We start from the raw sequence: 22170 nt of genomic DNA, 5'->3' as shown, positions 1-22170 counted from the left end.
CCAAGAATTCTTCATCCAGCAAGGCTGTCATTCAGAATAGAAGGAGAGATAAAGAGTTTTCCAGACAAACAAAACCTAAAGGAGTTCGTGACCACTAAACAAGCCCTGTAAAAAATTTTAAGGGAGACTCTTTGAGTGGAGGGAAAAAAAGGCCAAAAGCAACAAAGACTAGATTCTCTCCAGAGAATCACCAGAAACACCAACCCTACAGGTTCCACACTGGCACTAAATTCATATCTCTCAATAATCACTCTGAATGTAACTGGACTAAGTCCTCCAATCAAAAGACATAGGGTATCAGAATGGATGAAAAAACAAGATCTATCTACATGCTGCTTACAAGAGACACATTTTAGACCTGCAGATTGAAAGTGAGGGGATGGAGGACCATCTATCATGCTAATGGATGGCAAAAGAAAGCTGGTATAGCCGTATTTATATCAGCAAACTAGATTTTAAAATAAAGACTGTAATAAGAGATGAAGGAAGGCATTATATCATAATTAATGGGTCTGTCCCTCAAAATGATCTAACAATTGTAAGTATTTATGCCCCCAACTTGGGAGCACTAAAATGTATAAATAAATTAATAATAAGCGTGAAGAAACTTGTTGATCATCATACAATAATATTAGGGGACTTTAACCACACTTACAGCAATGGATAGATCATCTAAGCAGAAAATCAATAAGGAAACAATGGCTTTGAATGACATACTGGACCAGATGGACTTAAGAGATACATTCAGAACATTTCATCCTAAAGCAGCTGAATACCTATTCTTCTCTAGTGTGCATGGAACATTCTCCAGAATAAATCACATCCTGGGTCACAAATCAGCCCTCAACAAGTATAAAAAGATCAAGATCATACTATACATATTTTCAGGACATAATGCTATGAAACTGGAAATCAACCACAAGAAAAATTTGGAAAGACCTCAAATACATGGAGGTTAAAGAACACCTACTAAAAAATGAATGGGTTAACCAGGAAATTAAAGAATTTTAAAAACACATGGAAGCAAATGAAAATGAAAGCACGACAGCCCAAAATCTTTGGGATGCAGCCAAAGCAATCCTAAGAGGGAAGTATATTGCAGTAGAGGCCTACTCAAGAAGCAAAAAAAGTCTCAAATACACAACTTAAACTCACACCTAAAGGAGCTAGAAAAGGAACAGCAAATAAAGCCTAAAGCCAGCAGAAAGGAAATAATAAAGATTGGAGCAGAAATAAATGATATAGAAACAAACAAACAAAACCTCAGCAGAATGGATTAATGAAACTAAGAGCTGGTTCTTCAACAGAATTAATAAAATTAAAGAATAAAATTAAGCCATACTTATCAAAAAAAAGAAAGATAAAATCACAAATGATAGAGGAGAGATCACAACCAATACCACGGACATACAATTATAAGAATACTGCGAAAAATTATATGCCAACGAACTGGGCAACCTGGAGAAAATGGACAAATTCCTAGAAACTTACAAACCACCAAAACTGAAACAGGAAGAAATGGAAAATGTGAACAGACCCATAATTAGCAAAGAAATTGAATCAGTAATCAAAAATCTCCCAAAAGAACAAAGTAAGTCCTGGGCTGGATGGCTTCCCAGGGAAATTCTACCAGACATTTAAAGAAGAGTTAATACCTATTCTTTGCAAACTGTTCCAAAAAATAGAAATGGAAGGAAAACTTCCAAACTCATTATACAAAGCTGACATTACCTTGATTCCAAAACCAGACAAAGACCCCACTAAAAAGGAGAATTATAGGCCAATATCCCTGATGAACAGGGATGCAAAAATTCTCAATAAAATACTAGCAAATAAAATTCAACTGTACATTAAAAGCATTATTCACCATGATCAAGTGGGATTTAGTCCTGGGCTGCAGGGGTGGTTTAATATTTGCAAATAAATGAACATGATACACCATATTAATAAAGGAAGGAAAAGAACCAAATGATCCTGTCAATGGATGCAGAAAAAGCGTTTGACAAAATACAACATCCTTTCCTGATTAAAACAAAAACAAACAAACAAAAAAACCCTCAACAAAGTAGGGATAGATGGAACATACCTCCACATCATATATGAAAGACCCACAGCTAGCATTATCCTCAATGGGGAAAAACTGAGAGTCTTTCCCTTAAAGTCAGGAACAAGACAAGGATGCCCGCTCTCACCATTACTATTTAACATAGTACTGGAAATCTTAGCCTCAGCAATCAGATAACAAAAAGAAATAAAAGGCATCCAAATGGGCAAGGAAGAAGTCAGACTTTCACTATTTGCAGACAACATGATACTCTATGTAGAAAATCTGGAAGACTCCACCAAAAAATTACTAGAACTCATACATGAATTTAATGTCACAGGATATAAAATCAGTGTGCAAAAATCTGTTGCATTTCTATACACCAATAACGAAGCAGCAGAAAAAGAAATCAAGGAATCAATTCCATTTGCAATTGCATCCAAAACAATAAGATACCTAGGAATAACTCTTACTAAAGAAGTGAAAGATCTATACTCCGAAAACTATAGAATACTTATGAGAGAAATTGAAGAGGACACAAAGAAATGGAAAAGCATTCCATGCTCATGGATTAGAAGAGCAAACATTGTTAAAATGTCTATAGTACCCAAAGCAATCTCCACATTTAATGCAATCCCCATCAAAATACGACCAGCATTTTTCACAGAGATAGAACAAACAATCCTAAAATTTGGATGGAACAAAAGATCTCGAATAGCCAAAGCAATTCTGAAAAAGAAAAAACTGGAGGCATCACAATTCCGGACTTCCAGCTCTATTACAAAGCTGTCGTCATCAAGACAATATGGTCCTGGCACAAAAACAGACACATAGATCAATGGAACAGAATAGAGAACCCAGAAATGACCCTCAACTCCATGGTCAACTAATCTTCAACAAAGCAGGAAAGAATATCCAATGGAAAAAAGACGGTCTTTTCAAGAAATGGTGCTGGGAAAACTGGACCACTTTCTGACACCATATACAAAAATAAATTCAAAATGGATGAAAGACCTAAATGTGAGACAGGAAACCATCAAAATCCCAGAGAACACAGGGTGCAACCTCTTTGATCTCTGCTGTAGCAACTTCTTACTAGACACATCACCACAGGCAAGGGAAACAAAAGCAAAAATGAACTATTGGGACTTCATCAAGATAAAAAGCTTCTGCACAGTGAAGGAAACAATCAACAAAACTAAAAGGCAGCCTAGGGAATGGGAGAAGATATTTGCAAATGACATATCTAATAAAGGTTTAGTATCCAAAGTCTATAAAGAACCTGTCAAACTCAAACCCAAAAAACAAATAACCCAGTTAAGAAATGGGCAGAAGACATGAATAGACACTTTGCAAAAAAAGACAACCAGATAGCTAACAGACACATGAAAAGATGCTCAGCATCACTCATCATCAGAGAAATACAAATCAAAACCATGATGAGATACCATCTTACACCTCTCAGGATGGCTGAACTTAATAATGCAAGAAACAACAGATGTTGGCAAGGATGAAGAGAACGGGAACCCTCTTGCACTGTTGGTGGGAATGCAAGCTGGTGCAGCCACTCTGGAGAACAGCATGGAGGTTCCTCAAAATGTTAAAAATACAACTACCCTATGATCCAGCAATTGCACTCCTATTTACCCAAAGGATACACAAGTACAGATTCGAAGGGATACATGCACCCCAAAGTTTATAGCAGCATTATCAACAATAGCCAAACTATGGAGAGAGCCCAAATGTCCATCAACTGATGAATGGATAAAGATGTGGTGTGTATGTGTGTGTGTGTGTGTGTGTGTGTGTATTTATATAATGGAATACTCCTTAGCCATCAAAAAGAATGAAATCTTGCCATTTGCAATGACACAGATAGAGTGTTTTTTTTTTAAAGATTTTATTTATTTATTCATGAGAGACAGAGGGGGAGAGAGAGAGAGAGAGAGAGAGAGAGAAGCAGAGGGAGAAGCAGGCTTCCAAGGAGCAGGGAGCCCGATGTGGGACTCGATCCCAGGACCCTGGGATCATGACCTGAGCTGAAGGCAGACGCTTAACCATCTGATCCACCCAGGTGCCCCTAGAATTAGAGTGTTTTATACTAAGTGAAATAAGTCAGAGAAAAACAAATACCATATGCTCTCATTCACTATGTGGAATTTAAGAAAGAAAACAGATGAACATATGGGAAGGGAGAAAAGAAAAAAAGGAGAGAGGGAAACAAGCCATAAGAGACCATTGATAAGAGAACAAACTGAGGGTTGATGGAGGGAGGTGGGTGGGGGATGGGCTAGATGGGTGATGGGCATTAAGGAGGGCACTTGTTATGATAAGCACTGGGTGTTGTATTTAAGTGATGAATCACTGAATTCTACTCCAGAAATCAAGATGCATTATATGTTAACTACCTAAAATTTAAATTAAAAAGAAATAGAAAGCATACTTAGCAAATTTACAGATTGGGGAGGAGTAGGTATTATGTTTGATGATTAAATCATAATTTAAAATTATCTCCATGTTCTAGAATGAATAAAAATGATTAAGTACAAAAAATACACAAGTTGTGTTTTTCTCTTTCAATCTCAACAAAGTTGAGAAAGTATTGATTCTATTTCCCTTATAGAATACTATTAGGTGAACAGTCACAATGCGTAAACTTCTTTGAAAGTCAAATTGTCATTCATTTAATGTTAAAAAACAAATTCACCAAGGATGAATTTTTTTCAAAGTAAGGAAGCTAGACTAATGGCCGTCGTGTCTTGGGTTTACATAGCATGCTGTGCCAACAGCACCAAAGCATTTTCGGAGGATTTATTGCATTCAGTAACAATATGCATTCACAAGCTAAATTTCTGGAATTTAAACTAAGGATCAAGAGAGAATACTACACTAACACACATGTTTACAATGTCCCAGAGTGACCATTGCTAAGGTTTTGACATATTTACATCATCTTTCTTTTATGAAATTAGAATTTGACTTTCCCTCACCCCCAGTTCCATTCTCCTCCCATCTCCTTAGAGGGAACCATTCATATGAACTTGATGGGTATTGTTCTTGTCAAGTTTTATACTTTCACATTCACTTGTATGAATCCATAAACAATGTATGGTATTGTTCAGCGAGTAATTTTTTAACCTGTTTTTGGTAAAACAAAAATATAGAAAGCCACACAGAACAAATGTATAGCTTTATCAGTTATTAAAAGGCGAATACCATGGTAAACATAGCCCAGGTCAAGAAGGAACAGATAGGTAACTACTCTAGAAGTCCCATCCCATCATAAATCACTTCTTTTGCCTAAAGGAACATCCTGAATTTTACTGTAATCATTTTTTTGCATTGCTTTATAGTTTTGTTATCCAAGTGAACATTCCCTGCACTATAGTCTTGCACTATAGTTTAAAATTTTTGATATGTCTTTTAAGTTTATTTTAATCTGCAAGTTTTCTTTCCATCCCTTTCTTTGCCATGTAATTTAATTGTGGGATTTGCCCTGTAGAGTTTCCCACAGTCTGGATTTTGCTGATTGCTTCCCTGTGGTATGATTGAATATGTTGCTCTGTGTTCTGTATATCCTGAAAATTTGCAGCTAGATCCAGAGGCTTGATCAGACTCCAGTTTGATTTCTTTGGCAAGACTATAAGTGATAATGTTTTCTTTCACTGGGAGGCCATTAAATGTGATTTTTTCTTTTTTCTTTTTGCGATATTAGCAGCTGTTGATGCTCAATAATCAGATCTATTAGTTCAAGGGGAGTTGCAAAATGGTGCTATTCTAATATATCATTTATATTATATTTAGTGGTGGGAATACATCCGAGACACTTTCCCTCATCCTCAACATATTTTTAGAGACATTTTCCCCACAGTCACTAATGGTATTGTTCATAGTAGGAAGGGCCAGATACATGCCTGGTTCCTTTGCTCTACTTGCGAGTTTTCAAATAATTCATTGTCTTTCTATGATCCCATAGTAGTCAATCACTTTTCTTTAAAATATCATTATGAACTCTTGAATTTATACATATTTCATGAGTTTTGGTCTATTTCAATTACTATCCTTTTGTAACTCAAATTGTCTCATGTTTGACCCAGTGGGAACTTCTTCAAGTTGGCTCCTGAGTCCCTTTGACATGAGCCCAGTAATCTTTGATAGCTTCCTCGCTAATTGATATGACAAGATGTTCCAGCCCTGTCTTGTACATTTCCAGCCCCAGGCTTGAAATCAGTCATTTCTCTCAAAAGCTCTGGTTTCCGTTAGTGGGAAATAGTATTTTAAGACCACAGTCTGGGTGCATAGGAATGTTCATTGCTACTGAGTTGGTCTTTCTTTTCAGTAGATAATGCTAGAAAAAAAAAACATATATTTACATATACATGTACATACATTTACCTATATCACATATTATTTTAAGACAAAATGTCTAATGAGTTCACACTGACACTTCAAATTCAGGACTACAGGATTTTTTTTTGACAGGATTTACTTCTTAATCTCTTCTGTTTCATACCTATATATCTTCTTCTTTCCACACTTGAAGTCCTAATTCTCAAGGACAAAGGGATAAAATATAATTACTCATTCACCTGTCCCTCATTATACATATAACAGTCTCAGAAGATCAATCCTAGTACTGCTACCATTAATATATTTTATAATCACTGAGAGCAGTTAAAATTGTTTTTTGCATATACTTTTCCCATTTCTCCACCCTTTGTAATCATTGTACTATATGACCTGAGCATACAGCTATTGCACACAATACCCATTCCCTGCCCACCCCTCACTTTGTCTCAGTCCCATCAGCAACTGTTTGATCAATGTTCTCCACCAGTCCTTATGAGGATGCCTCTCTAGCTGAGTTGTTGTCCAAAGCTCATTCCTCAGGAAGGGCTCATGGGAACAATATTCCCTGAATTCTTTCTTGCATGTCAATAACAAGCTGTCTGTGCCCTTTGCACTTGAAAGTCAGCTGTTTTTCTGGATATATAAATCCTTGGCACACAATTTCTTTCCCTAAGTATCTTAAATGTGTCTTTAAAAAGCCTACTGATAATCTTATTCCCTTTTTCTTGTAAGTCACTTGCTGTTTTTGCCTAGAAATTCAAAGATTTCTTTTTCCTTTCTTCTCTAAAATTCAGTCATCTAACTAGAATGTGTCTTGGTATTAGTTGTCGTATGTTGATGTCAGGCATGCAGTATGCTCTCAAGTACATTTGTTTTATAATTTCAGGACAGTTGTTTACTTGTTCAGCTTCCTTGATGGGTTTTCTTTTACAGGGATTTCTAATATCCATATTTTGAATCTTCTTTGCCTAACCTCGATATGTTGCCTATCTCTTGAATACTTTCTATCCCTGTATTTTTTATCTTGAAAGTTTTACTCTTTTTCACCTTGTATTTTTCTTAAGACATTAGCTATTGTATTCAGCTCTTCTGTTCACTCTAGTTTAGACTACATTTCTCTTATAATCTTGTATTCTTCCCTGAGTTCTTTTATTCCATGTCTGAATTATTCTAATTCTGATTCCTGTGTTCTTTCATGACATAACATTTTATTAATGCTTCTTAGCTCATTTCAAAATACTATGTTATGTTTTAATCCTTTTTTGGGCTTGACTTTCTGGCATGCTTTTGCTTTCTATAGGGATGTGATTCTGTTCCTTATTCTTTTTTTTTTCTTATAATAACTTTGTATGGGAGTTGACCTAGATACATTTCTGTTGCTCATTTTTATGTGAAATTAGTTTTCCAAAACTCTTAAAAAGAGAAGTGGTTCAGGGTACAGAACTTTTTCTTTTGTTCTTATGTAGTGTTCACACACACACACACACACACACACACACACACACACACACAGCAGCTTGCTTGCTGAGAGAGTTTCTGACTGTTCCCCTGCCCACTTTTATCTGGATTTTCTCTTTCCTTTGCTTCTGTCCGGCTCAGTGTTGTTTCCAAACCCAGCAGTTTCTCCTCAGTGTGCACGCTGTCCTGGAAGGGAGCTCTGGCAGGTCAGTTTCTACAATTTATAGATGCCTGGACAGGCCAGCCCCTTATTCCTTCCACCTTGAGCCACTTGCACTCCTCTGTCACAGTGGGCCAAACCCATCCCGGTCTCAGCTGCTGTTCTTTCATTGGCCTGCCATACCTTCTAAGCAATACCACACTTTCTAAGCAATACCTATGGGCTATCTGGGGATTCCCCTGTTCGTAGGTTTCTCTGGCATTCTAGTGCTTCCCTTTGCTTTCTCCCACATGGACGTTGATAACCCACAGGTCTTGTGGCTGTGAGTGGTTTATCCTAGCCTCAATGTGAGGGTTCGTGGAGATACCTACTTTTGTTATAACAATTGTCCATGGATTTGGGGTTCTTCTATCCGGGAGCTCTTTTTTCCCCCCCTTAAGTAGAAATTCAAAGAAATTCCAAAATTCTGCTGCCTCCAACACCATCTTTCCAGAATCCTCCCTATGTGGGATTTTACTTTCATATTAATGCATAGCTCTGCAACTTCTGCTTTTCACTCCACAATATGTTTTTGAGATCTCTAGATCTATGTTAAGACATGGAGACTGAGGTCAAGCCTCTTAATTACTCTATAGTTCTTTACCATATAAATGTCCCATATTTTACTGACCCACCCCCCCTATTACTGGATGTTCCCAATCTATTATAAACCTTACTTCGTATTTTCATATCTCTGAATTAGAGAAAAAAGAGGAAAATATTATTACCGTTTCACAAAAAAAAGGAAAAAAGTGAAAAACAGTCATAATTATCATTAAGATTTGTTTTGATTGGCTGTCATTTCTGTGCAATAGACCACACTGACACATATCACTGTTTGTACCTGGAGTTTGATTTTCTTTTTAGGCAAAGTTGTGTTGTTCAAAGATGAAAGGCTCAGTAAAAATCCTCCTTCCTAGATGACACTGGCCTAATGTACTAGTGAACTGTAATACAACATGGACCAAGATTGCTGGTCTTCAGGGTATGGTCTGGGCTCCTTCTGACTCAGCACAGGATATTTCAGAGTCTGCTGAGGTAAATGAGAGGCTGAAAGTCAGATTCTGGTAAAATAAAAGTTGACACTTTACCAAGGGAATCAAAGTAGGTATTTCAGTTTTCTGCAGTAGGTTACCTTTCAATTGAAGAAATTTCAAAGGATTAAGAATGCTGCTTGGGGTTATTTTCATTTTATTAATTAATGTTTTATCTCTGGATAGAAATAAGGTATTCAGTTCAGTAAAGGCTCTTTCATTTGACATATGTAAAGTCATGGTGGGCATTACTGTTGCCATTTTACGGATGTGGAAACCAGGGCGCAGAATGGCCATGCAGATTGTAGAGGGTGACAAAGATAGTTTGTCTCCTAGTTCAGGATTTCTCTTTCTTGAGATCAAAATGGGACTGAACCATAGCCAGGAGAATGGGAGACAGAGGAAGTGAAATTATGGACTTCAACACACAGGTATTTTTTTTTTAATTATTTTTAAATAGTATTGCTTTTACCTCCAGAGCAAAACAAGTTCAGAAGACATAACCTTAGCAGACTGAAAGCATGTAAGCAACATTCTTGAGACTAATCACTCAGTAAATCACGTTGGCCTTTCCTCGCCTGGGAAGATGATTTTTTTTTTCTTTAATTCTGCAAAGCATTACTGACCTTCGGTTTCACCTGCTTTTGCTGCGGGCTTTCATTAGTAAACACCTTGGAAGAATCTCAGAATTGTTAATGGAAAAATGATTAATGGAATCATTCTCCCTAGGGGTCAGCAAACTCATATGCCCTGAGACCCTTGCTAGAACTTCACTTTCTTGGGTCATCTATGCAAAAATCTTACCTTCATGGAATATGATAGCTAAAAACTCGTGTAGATTTAAAATGAAGAGGGAAACTCTCCTCGTATACTGGACATTCTGAAAATCTACAAACAAACTAGAAAACAGAGCCTCAAACTAGCTGTGTGGTCATTTAATCTCCCTATGCTTCAAATTTCTCACCAGTACTTAGTGTGTCACAGTACCTGCCATACCTGGAGTAGATGAAGTATCAAATAAAATGTTCTAATTACATTGAAATGCACACTACAAATAACATGGGCTTTTGGAGTAAAAAATTTAATCTCTTACTAAACCATGTCTAGATCTGTGATTTGGGGCCTTAAGTTCTCTAAACCTTAAGGTTCCTCCCTATAGAACAAGGGTAAGAATAAACAGTCCCTCAAAAGGTTCTTATGAGTAACTTCTTCATGGTAAATGTGAAGGTGAATTACAACCTAGAATGTTCTGGGTTTTATTTACAAACACATGTGTCCATCTAATGTATGATGACTGCTCCTTTTTAACCCTCTTTTGCCCTTGGGAATGGCCACATTTTTTTTCTCGTATGCTGTTCCAAGTCTGACTCTGTAGAAATTAAATGCTCTTGTACCTTCCTGGTCACAGATAGTTTAACTGTATATATTTTACATCAGATAGGTGACTAGCAATATGTAAGCAACTATCTTTTCCATGGTTGTTTCACTAACAGTGAGGTTACATCTGATCATGCTGACTGGGCTCTATCTGGTTTGCTCTGGAGACTTTGCATGTCTCCACTCTGTACCCTTCTGTGCTGATCTAGAATTTAGCTGTCAAGGGTCCATCTCATGTTCCAAACCAGCCATTGCTCCAGGAGCCCCTTACTCTTAATCATCACAGAATCCATCTGGGAAATGATCACAGAATCCATTCAAGAAATGGATCATTCAGATGGTCCTACTCAGAGAGCAAGGAGAAACTTGCAGCCACTCATTTCAACCTGAGCAAAACAGGGTTCTAAAAATACACACACACACACACACACACACACACACACACACACACACACACACCAACATCTTTTATTTTACCAGAAAGAAGGCAAATTTTCTCTTTCAAGCAGTACTGCAAGAGCAAAATATTGCCCAGCTCTCAGCTAAACTAGTGCTACGTTAGGCATACTTGAAATTCACTTGCAGAGTGCTTTGCCAATTCATGTAATTTTGAATGTCCGTTACATAATTCTCCCAGGTTCCTAGATGGTCTAGTGAAGGGGACTGAATCCCTTTCCCACATTTTTCAGATGAAGGAATTGAAACCCAAGAAGGGTAAACAATTGAAGGTCAGACAGGTGCTGAAATCCAGTCTCTGAGTCCTATGACATCAGAGGTTCTTGACCCTGTCCACAGCAGTTCCCCTGAAAAGGAGCATCCAGCGGGAAGAGGAGATGTTTTTATTTTAAAACAGGTACATTGAGGTATAATCCACCTACCATGCAATTCACCCATTTAAAATGTATAACTCAATGGCTTTTAATATATTCCCAGAGATGTACATTCATCACCACAATGAATTTTAGAACATTTTCATTATACCGAAAAGGACCCTCGCACTTCTAAGCTGTCACCACCCCAAATATCTGTCCTCCCCAGACCTAAGCAACCACTAATCTATTTTCTATCTCCATGCACTTGCCTCTTCTGAACAATTCATATAAATGCAATTATGTTTCTTTCATTTAGCATAATGTTTTTAATGTCCATCAAAGTTGTGTCATGTAGCAGAGCTTCATTACTCTTCACAGCTGAATAATATTGTACTGCATGGATATAGCCCACTTATTCGTTCATTTACGAATGGACATTTGGGTTGAATTGTTTCCACTTCTCGGCTATTTTAAATAATGTTACATTATTATTTGTAACATTCGTGTACAAATTTTTGTATGGATGTCTATTTTTTGTTCTTTTGGGTATATACCTATGAGTGGACTTGTTGGATCGCATGGCAACTGTATGTTGAACTATTTGAGGAACTGTCAGACCATTAACCAAGGTGGCTGCACCATATTATGTTCCCACCAGCAGTGTATGAAGATTCTAATTTCTCCACATTAGTACCTGCTGTTATCTGTCATTTTTATTACAGCGTATCATAGTGGGTGTGAAGTGGTATCTTGTTGTGGTTTTGATTTGCATTTCCTTAATAGCTAAAGAGATTGAGCATGTGCTTATTGGCCATTTGTATATCTTTTTTGGAGAAAATCTATGCAGTTGCTTTCTTTAGGTATTTGGTACCATTCACCAGTGAAGCCATCTGGTTCTGAGCTTTTCTTTGGGGGAAGCATTTGATTACTAATTCAATCTCTTGTTATACATCTATCCAGATTGTTTGTTTATTCCTGAGCCAGTTTTGGCAGCCCTGTCTTTCTAGGAATTTATCCATCTCATCTAGTTATCTAATTTGCTATCAACAGATGTCATAGTATTCCCCCACGGTTCTGTAAGGTCAACGTGGGGATATAGTTTTAAGTTCCTACTTCAAAAGCACAATGTGTTTGAAGTTCATACTTTATTGTAGGGAAAAAAAGCCCTATGAATAGATCTATTGTAATACAAAAGAAATATTTACATTATTTACTATTGAGTAAAAGTGAAGTACTATAGAGAGTTCTGCATATTTATCCTGTTATTTCACTACCCTACCCTCCAAGCAAGGTATGGGTAGCCCAGTTTGAGATAAGCATGACAAGATAAATTCTCATCGGGGAGAGATTCCCATCTTTGCTCAAGACAGCCCATTTGTCTTAATCGTGCTAAGGTTCTAATTCCCAAGGTTTCACAGTGGACTCACAAACTGGAAAAACAGGACCAGAGGGTTCACAAATTTCATTGTAAAGATCAATCCACAAAGCATCCCTGTAGTGTCACAATGGAGAGGAAGGAGATTGCTTTGTTAATGTGTGTGTGTGTGTGTGTGTGTGTGTGTGTGTGTGTGTGTGTGTGTGTGTGTTGGGGTCTGTGTGTCTGTGTTCTCTGGGCTAGATGGCAGTGCAGGGATCTTGACAGTCTCCTATCTCTGGAATACCAACAGCAGAAACTAAATAGGCGAAATGCAATCTTTTTTCCCAAATGAACACAAAAGAAGAGTATTTTTAACAAAGCTATATTTCAGATTATTTACTTTACAGTGAGTCCTGTTTCTTTTATTTCAACAAAGGAGATCTTCACCAGATATATTCCTTGCTGTACAAAAGAAAATAAAACCCAAAAATTTAACTTGTTTTTTTATAATAAACTGATGATTTTATCATGTACGGTAAACAAAGTGGCATTCACATAAACCTAAGATGATGTTTTAATGAATACATTAACTGAAACATTTCCCCTAAATCCTTATAATTAATCACTTGAATTAATGATAAATTAATCATTCAGCATCAATTCCTAGTAAAAGATGATTATTTTTAACTCATGTGTTAAGTTCATCAGAATAAAAAATAATCTATTTCCTCTTCTTTATTTTTTCTTAGAAAAGCTGTTCTTGAAGACCACCTGCTATTTAGTGATAAGAATGTTTGGACCGGACCTCATTAAACTGTGAGTATGCTGGCACATTAACCTGGGTCAGTTGCTGGGACGTGGGGGCAACAAGAAAGCTGCCAGGCAGCTGGATGTACTCACTGAACAAGGGCTTGAGCTGTGTTCCTGTTCTTGTTAGTAGTGGAACATTCAGACCTGACTCAGATCCATTGCCACTAGAGGCAAAGTCTCCCCTTGAATTACATAGAGTGTGGCACCTGGCTCAATTTCTCTTCAAGAGCCTTTCAGGAGGAATTTTAGCAACAAGTAACCAGATCCTACTGTCCGGACCTAAGCATTTAGCCCCTTCTCCTGAGCTCCCCAAAGAGCCCTGGACTTTCCCTTGTCTCCCAGCTCAGGTCCCAGACCATGTTCTTCTTAGGTTCTCCTCTCTCCTCCCTCAGGTTTCCTGGCTCTCTCCACAAGCCCTAGCCCTTGCCCCTCAGGATCCCACATGGGCGCCATTATAATCTGTCTGCTTCCTTCTTTCGCTTGTGTTTTTTTTTTGAGCTCAGGTGCACTGGATCAGATAAATCATATTCCTTCCTATTCACGGCATTTTCTCATCAAGGATCCATGCATGGCTTTCTTATATTTATTATTTAGTTACTTAGTTACTTTGAATAAAGTAATTAGCTTCCAAACCCACCACCCAAAACTAAGTCTAGGACCTTGATTATAATTTACTCTAACCAGCCGGTCCCTCTGTCATTCATTCTCATACTTTTCTCCATCCACTTAATAAACTCCATATTCATCTTTCTCTTGCTTTCCTTTTTCTGTAGTTTTAGTATACATGTATATATACTTATGTTAATATATATTATGTTAAATTTATACATATTTATGCTAATAAATAGTATAATATATATTTATATATAAATAATAGAATAAATATATGTAATATAATTAGTATATAAGAAGTATATGTCAATATAATAGAGAAAATTAATCTTACTCAAATATTAATGGATTAATAGCTTAATGATTAATAATTATAATTAATGGTAAAATAATGTAACTACATAAAATAATTAGAATTTTACTATATTTATTATATATATTTCTTTAAAACTTATTTATTTCTTTAGCTTATGAAGAGAGTATGCCATTGTATACAATCTTTCGGGACCTACCACTTAGATTTATATGTCTAAGTTTCATCCATAACATAACATAGCGTCATTGCTGTAGTTCATTTCCTCTGACTATATAGAATGTTGTGTCTCTACAGGAGTCTATTCCTTCATTCTCCATTGATGGGTTTTTGGGTTGTTTACTGGTTTTCTTTCTTGTGAATGGTGTTATGATGAATACTCTTATGTGGTTCCTCTTTTATATGCCATTAGCCTCAAAGCAGAGAGGCTCAGAGGCATCATTCCCCACAACTAGGTAGCCTGGAGTTGCAGAATTTTAAAGACAAGAGGAACTTAAAATCATATGGTCCACAGTGGTAATCAGTGCTAAGTTGTGCTGTATACCTGCCTCCATCAATATGTACCTCACTCTATTATGGTAAATGATTTCTAATGAGCCCCGGACTGTGAGTGTTTGGAAGGCAGGGATGTTTCCTTTTTAACTCCTACTTCTATTACTGTTCCTCCCTCCTAACTGGATTCTAGGCTTGCAGGTTTGCCCACTGGCCTGGAAGTCAACAATCCACATTCTAGCTGGCCAAATATCTTTTAAATGCCAAACTAATATGGCACAAACATAAAATTCTTCAGTCTTCACACCTTTTGCAGGATTCCTTAGTGATATACACAGGGCTATTTATAAATCAGTCCCTGAGGACATTTTCAGATTCATCCCTCCACACCAAACCACTTGTAATTCCCCACACATACCAAGAGGTTTTGGCCTCAGGACATTTGCATAAGATGTTCCCCCTGCTTGGTGCCTCGGAAACCTCTACCCCCAGACAAATTCTACTTCTTTAGACCTCAGTTCCAGGGTCTTTTCCTCTGGAAGCTTTCCTGACCCTCTGCAGGCTAAGACAGACAACATTTCCCCTGCTGTCACCAACACACACACACACACACACACACACACACACTCACTCTCACACTCCTGGGACCCCGTGCAAACCCCTAGCACAACACTTACCACATCTATGTGTGATTTCATTCTCCATGGACTTTTCTGAGTTGCTAACTAGATTGAAAGTCTTCTGAGAACCAGGACTGCATTTTATTCATCTCTGCATCTCTAGGTACTTAGCAAAATACTGAATATGTGGAAGGAAGGGAGGGAGGGAGGGAGGGTGGGTAGGTGGAGGAGAAAGAGAGGGCTTTGTATCTTCAGGGCTTGGTGCTATATTTGAGTCTTCAATATATATTGAAGGCTTCCATAATGCTTGTTGAATTAATTATTTTAAAAGAACAAAAGTATCACTACAGATGAGCTATGACTAGACTGCTCCAAAGAAACTGCTTGAACATATTAAAACAGAAAAAGAAAAACTTTTTAGCCTATCCATTGAATCTGCTTATATACCTAGTATGAGGTATATAAGTGCTCTGGGGGAAATGTCAGCTTGACCAGAGAGGTTCTGCGGGGCCTGGATCAGGGAACCAGAGAGGTAGGTGGAAAAAAGTCACAGAAGCTAAAGAGGGCAGTGCATGCAGATACCCAAAAGGGGGAGCCAGAGATTAGCTACCACGTGTGCTAGGAGTAAAAGGGCTGTGGCCTAGGTTGGTTGAGAAACCCATTGTTCTTCTGTAGCTGGCTGGAGAGTGGCAAGTGCAAGAGACATATAAGCACAAGGATCAGAGAAGACAGACAGACACTATACTACGTACTGCAGGTGTGAACTGTACAAGGGACAGTCCCCATCTCAAACGACAACAAATGAACACAAGGTGTTATAGAAGAATCGTCCCAGCAAACCACCAAAAGAGGGCCACTCCCTGAGTAGGTGGCAGGGAGGGGAGGACATTTTTTCCTTTGAGATGACTTAAAGTCCTAAGACAACAAATTCTCATTAGTATTGGGTGGACCATTTGAAGAAAGACATATGTAGTAAATCATCCCTCTTCATGGTTCTGTCCACCATTAGTTTGATTTGTGAGTAATTTTCCAGTACCCATATTAGTTGTTTGCTGATAGACATTTCTCCTCTTATAGTGTGCTCCTTACAACTTGTTTTAATCAATCACATACAGTTTTGGGTTGATATAGGTGCTGAAAATGACAAACGTATGATTTAGTTTTACCTGCATTTCAGGCTTCCAGTATTAAATGTGTTTCCTAACCCAGAGGGCATCCCTCCTCATTATTTCATACCAGTCAATTCTCAAGGATTCATGGACTAGTTATTCTGCAATTACATTTCCCGCCCATTGGCAAGCCACAGGATATTTTTGGGAAGTGGAACACCTGAGCACTCAGGCATTCCCCCAAGAACCTGGGCCATGCAGGGAGGGGATAATTCTCGGAGCAACCAGTCCTAGCCAGTGACCACATCCTAGGCCCTCCTCTACCTGGTTTTGACCTCCATCATGCCATTACATCCTAGGCCCTCCTCTACCTGGTTTTGACCTCCATCATGCCACTTGTTGCCATAGCAAGCCTGATCCTTGTCTTCTGTACATCTCACCTTGCTTCCTGGGATTTATTCATGCTTTCCTCCAAATCATAAACTCTTGTATTCCAAACCTAGGAGCTCTCAGAGATCAGGAGAGGCCTAAGCTACTAACATTTTTTAGAAGAAAACGTGTAACGGGGTTTATAACATAGTACGCCTTAAATGTAATTAATGTATTTTTTAGACACCAAAAACGCAAAGCAGTATCTGTGCCAGTCACAAGATAATTACAGCAGTCTCCCCTTATCCAGAGGGGATACATTCCAAGGCCCCCAGTGGATGCCTGAAATCAGATAGTACTGAACTACATATACTATTTTTTCCTATACATACATACTTGTGATAAAGTTTAATTTATAAATTAGGCATAGGAAATGATTAACAACCATAATAAAATAGAACAATTACAACAACACACTGTAATATAAGTTATGTAAATGTGATCTCTGTCTCTCTCTCTCTGAAAATATTTATTGCACTGTACTCACCCTTCTTGTTGTGATGATGTGAGATAATAAAATGCCTGCGTGATAAGATGAAGGGGGATGGATGACAAGGCGTTGTGATGCAGCGTTAGGCTACCTTTTTTTTTTCATTATGTTCAGTTAGCCAACATATCGTACATCCTAAGTTTTTGTTGTAGTGTTCAACGATTCATTAGCTGCGTATAACACCCAGTGCTCATCCCAACACGTGCCCTCCTTAACACCCATCACCTGGTTACCCCATCCCCCCACCCCCTCTCTTCTGTAACCCTCAGTTTGTCTCCTGGAGTCCCGGGTCTCTCATGGTTTGTCTCCCTCTCTGATTTCTTCCCAGTTTTCCCTCCCTTCTCCTGTGGTCCTCTGCTCTATTCCTTATGTTCCACATACGAGTAAAACCATATGATAGTTGTCTTTCTCTGCTTGACTTATTTCACTTAGCATAATCTCCTCCAGTCCCATCCATGTTGAAGCAAATGGCGGGTGTTCATCCTTTCTGATGGCTGAGTCATATGCCATTGTAGATATGGACCACATCTTCTTTATCCATTTGTCTGTTGAAGGGCATCTTGGCTCTTTCCACAGTTTGACTATTGTGGACTTTGCTGCTATGAACATTGGGGTGTATGTGCTACTCTTGACCTTCAGACGATATGTTAGAAGGAGAATCATCTGCTTCCAGACCACAGTTGACCACCAGTCACTTAAACTATGGAAAGCAAAACCACAGATAAGAGGGGGACTAGTGTACAAGATTTAGAGAAATGAATAAATTCATAGTGTGCTATGGGTGTGGCCCAGAAATTGGATAAAAGTATTAAGTTGCATGAGGAAGATCTTCTTTCAGTGTTGTGAGTCTATCTCTGTGACTGTATATTAATATATAAACTTTCTTTGAAAGTGATGTCAAGGTCTAAATTTGAGAGCTTTCATGTGTGGAAGGCCCTGTCCTCACTCCCTGCCATAGGCTGTTACTTTGTCTATTAACCTGTCTGTTAACCCTGACCTTGCTCCCTTCTTTTGATTTATGGTGATGATCATCATCATTGACTTCATTCTACTATGATCCTAATTAAACTTGTTAATTAGCTCTGCCAAACGTGTTAACGCCTCCTCCCTCACCACCCCTGGTCCCCCACCACATGCCTCATTCCTACACACCTCTATACCAGTAAGGGTAGTAAAAAGAAGTGAATTAAAATGTGACTATTTTGGGGCACCTGAGTGGCTCAGTCGTTAAGCATCTGCCTTCGGCTCAGGTCATGATCCCAGGGTCCTAGGATCGAGCCCCGCATCGGGCTCCCTGCTCGGCGGGAAGCCTGCTTCTCCCTCTCCCACTCCCCCTGCTTGTGTTCTTGCTCTCGCTCGCTCTCTCTCTCTCTCAAATAAATAAAATGAGACTATTTTGGTCTTTTTGCTGCTATAGGAAAATAATATTGGGTGGGAATGGTTATTATGAATTTGGAGATTTCCTAAGGATTTCACATTTTATGAATCACCTGAGCTTTCTGCCCCATGGCCGGTAAAGAGCACATATGCTACTTTGCCACTACTTTGCATCTTGTACATTCTAGTGGTCTTACACTTGTCTGGATTTATGAGGCTCAGCATTTTCTATTCTTGTCCAAAGGACTGTTTCTCACTTTCAGTCTTCTGATGATGAAGATCTGATCTTAGAGGACTCTGGGAAGAACACCACATACCTAATTTTCCTCTCCTCTTCCTCAGTGTAGAGACCATCAGCCTCACTCTCTGACTGTGGGGACCCCATTTCCACTCCTGTAATCCAGTTCACTTACTTGAAATTGTGCTCTATTTGCAGAGAAAATGAATAGGTCTTGGAAATCATATGATTAGTTGGTGCTCCTGGATTACCACAGATGGGATTATTGGCTGGAGGTTAAAAAAAAAAAAAAAATTAAGCAGGGCCCTATTCATCACTCTCCTGAGCCCACAAAATATTAGACCCCCATAAAGACAGCAGTCATCAGTTAAATAAATGAACCATTAAGTTGAGGACAGATGTGTGAAAGCAGCCACCCTCTCTTGATTTACTGACCCTTCGTAGACATTAGTTTGCTAATGGACTTTATCTGCTATATACAGCTTGACCCGCAACTTAGAAGATAAAAGACCTCCTTTTATACTTTAAGTTACCTTCCCCTCCAACTCTCATGAAGGAGCCCTGGGGCCAAGCAGATGACTCTCTTTCTCCCTCTTAACTTAGATGCTCACAAAAGCTTAAGAAGCCATCTTGCCAGGCCTCAGACAGAGATGGAAACGGGACTTGGAAGCCCCCAGGAACACAGGGGCACATTCTCCCCAGGCTTCCTCACTGCACAAACTGGGTTCTGACCCCTGAACCCCATCCTACAGATTAGTTTTCCAAATGCTCAGTCCACATGGCAGAAAATGACATTATAGTCCCAAGTCACTATAGCTCCTATTATTCTGGGAACAGCCCAGAATGAAGTTGAAATCTTTAGTACTAATTCTAAATTTCCATAAGAGAGAATCTGACTGATCCTACCTGTCCAATGTCGTCCAGTGAGGTCCAATCAACGGGCCAAGACATAGGGAGTACAAACACAGTTGCCGGGAACCTGCCCCTATGGGTGAAGGGAGACTGTTAAATGGTCATGTGAGTTGGGAAGAAACCCCAAAAAGTATCTTCTAAAATCTAGATCTGTTTTTCTGAGATTAGTCTCTAGATATTACCAACCTATGTTTATAGATTCTTTTTGTTGTTGTTTTGGTTTGATTTGGGTTGGGTTTGAATCAGTGATTTCCTTGGAAAAGTTACTAAAAATCCATACTCTATTTGTTCCTTCATTTGAAGCAGCACATTTTTCTCATTCTTCTTGGTAAGAAGAGTTTGGGGAGTGTCAGGTAGAAAATGAATATGGAAGGTTTGTTTTAGCCCCTTCAAACTAGATTAAACCAAAACATTTGAAGAACACTTTCCTTATACCATCCTGGGGCAGGGGGAGTCAACTATATTGTATTTTCTTCCAGAAGAAATATGTTTATTGTAAAGGAAAAGAAAGGATTTGGATTATGCCTTAAAAATAATTTTAGGTGTTTAAGGCTTTATCACACATGATTTTTTTTGCTATAAGGCCTAGCAAACTTTAAAATATTGTTTCCATCAAATTATACCCCTCTCCATTTTTCCTTTCCCAGTTGTATTTGTGGCTTCTTCTGAAAAGAATCACAGTGCTCATGTGAGAGGCTGACCACAGCTCAGTGCTGTCTGTGCCCCCTTCCCACCCCCAGGACCTTATTCTAAACAGAGGAGAGAACAACGCGGCAGGAGATCGTTATGATCTGGCAGCTACATGGGGCTGGACTCAAACACCAAGCTAGAATCCATTCTGGGGATTTACCTTCCTTTGAAATAAGTTCTATTTCCTAAATGCCCGAGAGATCTTAAATAGCCTTTGTTCTGTCCCATTTCCCTCCAGGCTTAGCACAGATATGAACGCTGATGTGGTGTGTCATACCCTGGAGTTTTGTAAGCAGGACCCTGGCCAACCATTGTGTCATCTCTACCCGCTTCCCAAGGTGAGTGGGTTTTCACTTTGAATGTCAGATTATGGTGACATGCAAGCCCTTTGGAAACGTTGTAAAGGGAGGTTCAGCTTCACTGGCTCAGAGGTTTGGGAACAGAGAGAGGCAAGATGACATTTTCAATTACATCATGTGAAATAATGTTGCCCTAGACCACTCCCCCCCCAATGCTGCCAAAGAATGTCTTTGCTATTTAACTATCGTAGACTATAATATAGGGCTGGGCTGGCAGTAGGTGGGAAATCTAACCAGCCAAGAAAGTAAGATATTAAATTTCTCTCTACCATTTAAAAATCAAGCAGGTCACTTTTGTAGAAAGATAAACTCATCCAGTTTGCCCAGGACTTTCCTGGGATAAGCCCTGAAAGTCCCACATCCTGGGAAAACCTGAGCAGTTGGTCATCCTAGTCTGAGCTTTATTGTACTCTCCCCAAAACAGGTATAACAAAATGCCTAAAGTACCTCCTTTCTAGGTTTGTTGTGGGAAGTAAGTTAGCTAATACACCCAAAATGCTCAGCACTATACCTGCTACATAAAAACGTGTTAGTAGAAGTGGTAGCTAATATCATTATTATGCAGATGGCTCTTCAGAACACCCTACATGCATTATGTCATGTTGGACAATTTTCAAATGGAAGGCAGCAGACATGGCTGCAAATGTTGACAAAATTCTCAGCTCACATTCTGAGTGAAAGTATAATATTAAATCTGGTTAGGCCTCAAAATATTGATTTTTCCAGAAGCTTCCTATAAATAATTAATTAATTAAAATAAAATAAAATTCTATGCTTCCTATTCCAGAATTGTAGTTTTTCTGTGTACGACACAATAGGTTTCTGTTTTATATGTAAACTTCCTTTTTATTCTCATTGAATTAAAGTCAGTTTAACACTTTGTGGTCTAACCGATGAACATGATGCTGCTGACTGACAGCATTAAATATCATAAGCCTGTCCCCTTGAGAAGGAAAAGAGGGGTGCGAATGAATGCCTGGAGTATAAGCGCATGTCATGCTTCCTAGGTCCTTGACCACGTGCCAATTACATTTCCCCGAATTCTACCTGAGAAGCTTTGAAATCCACTAGTTTCTAGAAGGGATAGG

The 22170-nt window shown here is 38.6% G+C and overlaps 1 protein-coding gene across 2 annotated transcripts in view; it reads left to right on the top strand.

Moving 5' to 3' along the window:
• AOAH (acyloxyacyl hydrolase) overlaps window positions 1-22170 on the top strand; it is a 166863-nt gene that overhangs the window by 21755 nt on the left and 122938 nt on the right. For both annotated transcript variants that reach the window (XM_088018608.1, XM_088018607.1), the window contains 2 exons: window positions 13381-13447; window positions 20962-21061. In XM_088018608.1, the coding sequence (XP_087874734.1) occupies window positions 13381-13447; window positions 20962-21061 (167 nt within the window). The remainder of the gene's footprint in view (window positions 1-13380; window positions 13448-20961; window positions 21062-22170) is intronic.

Source organism: Eumetopias jubatus, unplaced genomic scaffold (genome assembly GCF_037043125.1).
Source record: "Eumetopias jubatus isolate StellerSeaLion01/CBP00866 unplaced genomic scaffold, mEumJub1_p1.0 scaffold_14, whole genome shotgun sequence".
Classification (NCBI taxonomy): Eukaryota; Metazoa; Chordata; class Mammalia; order Carnivora; family Otariidae; genus Eumetopias; species Eumetopias jubatus.
Note: the sequence above shows the minus strand (reverse complement) of the source record. Positions and strands in the feature narration are given on the sequence as shown.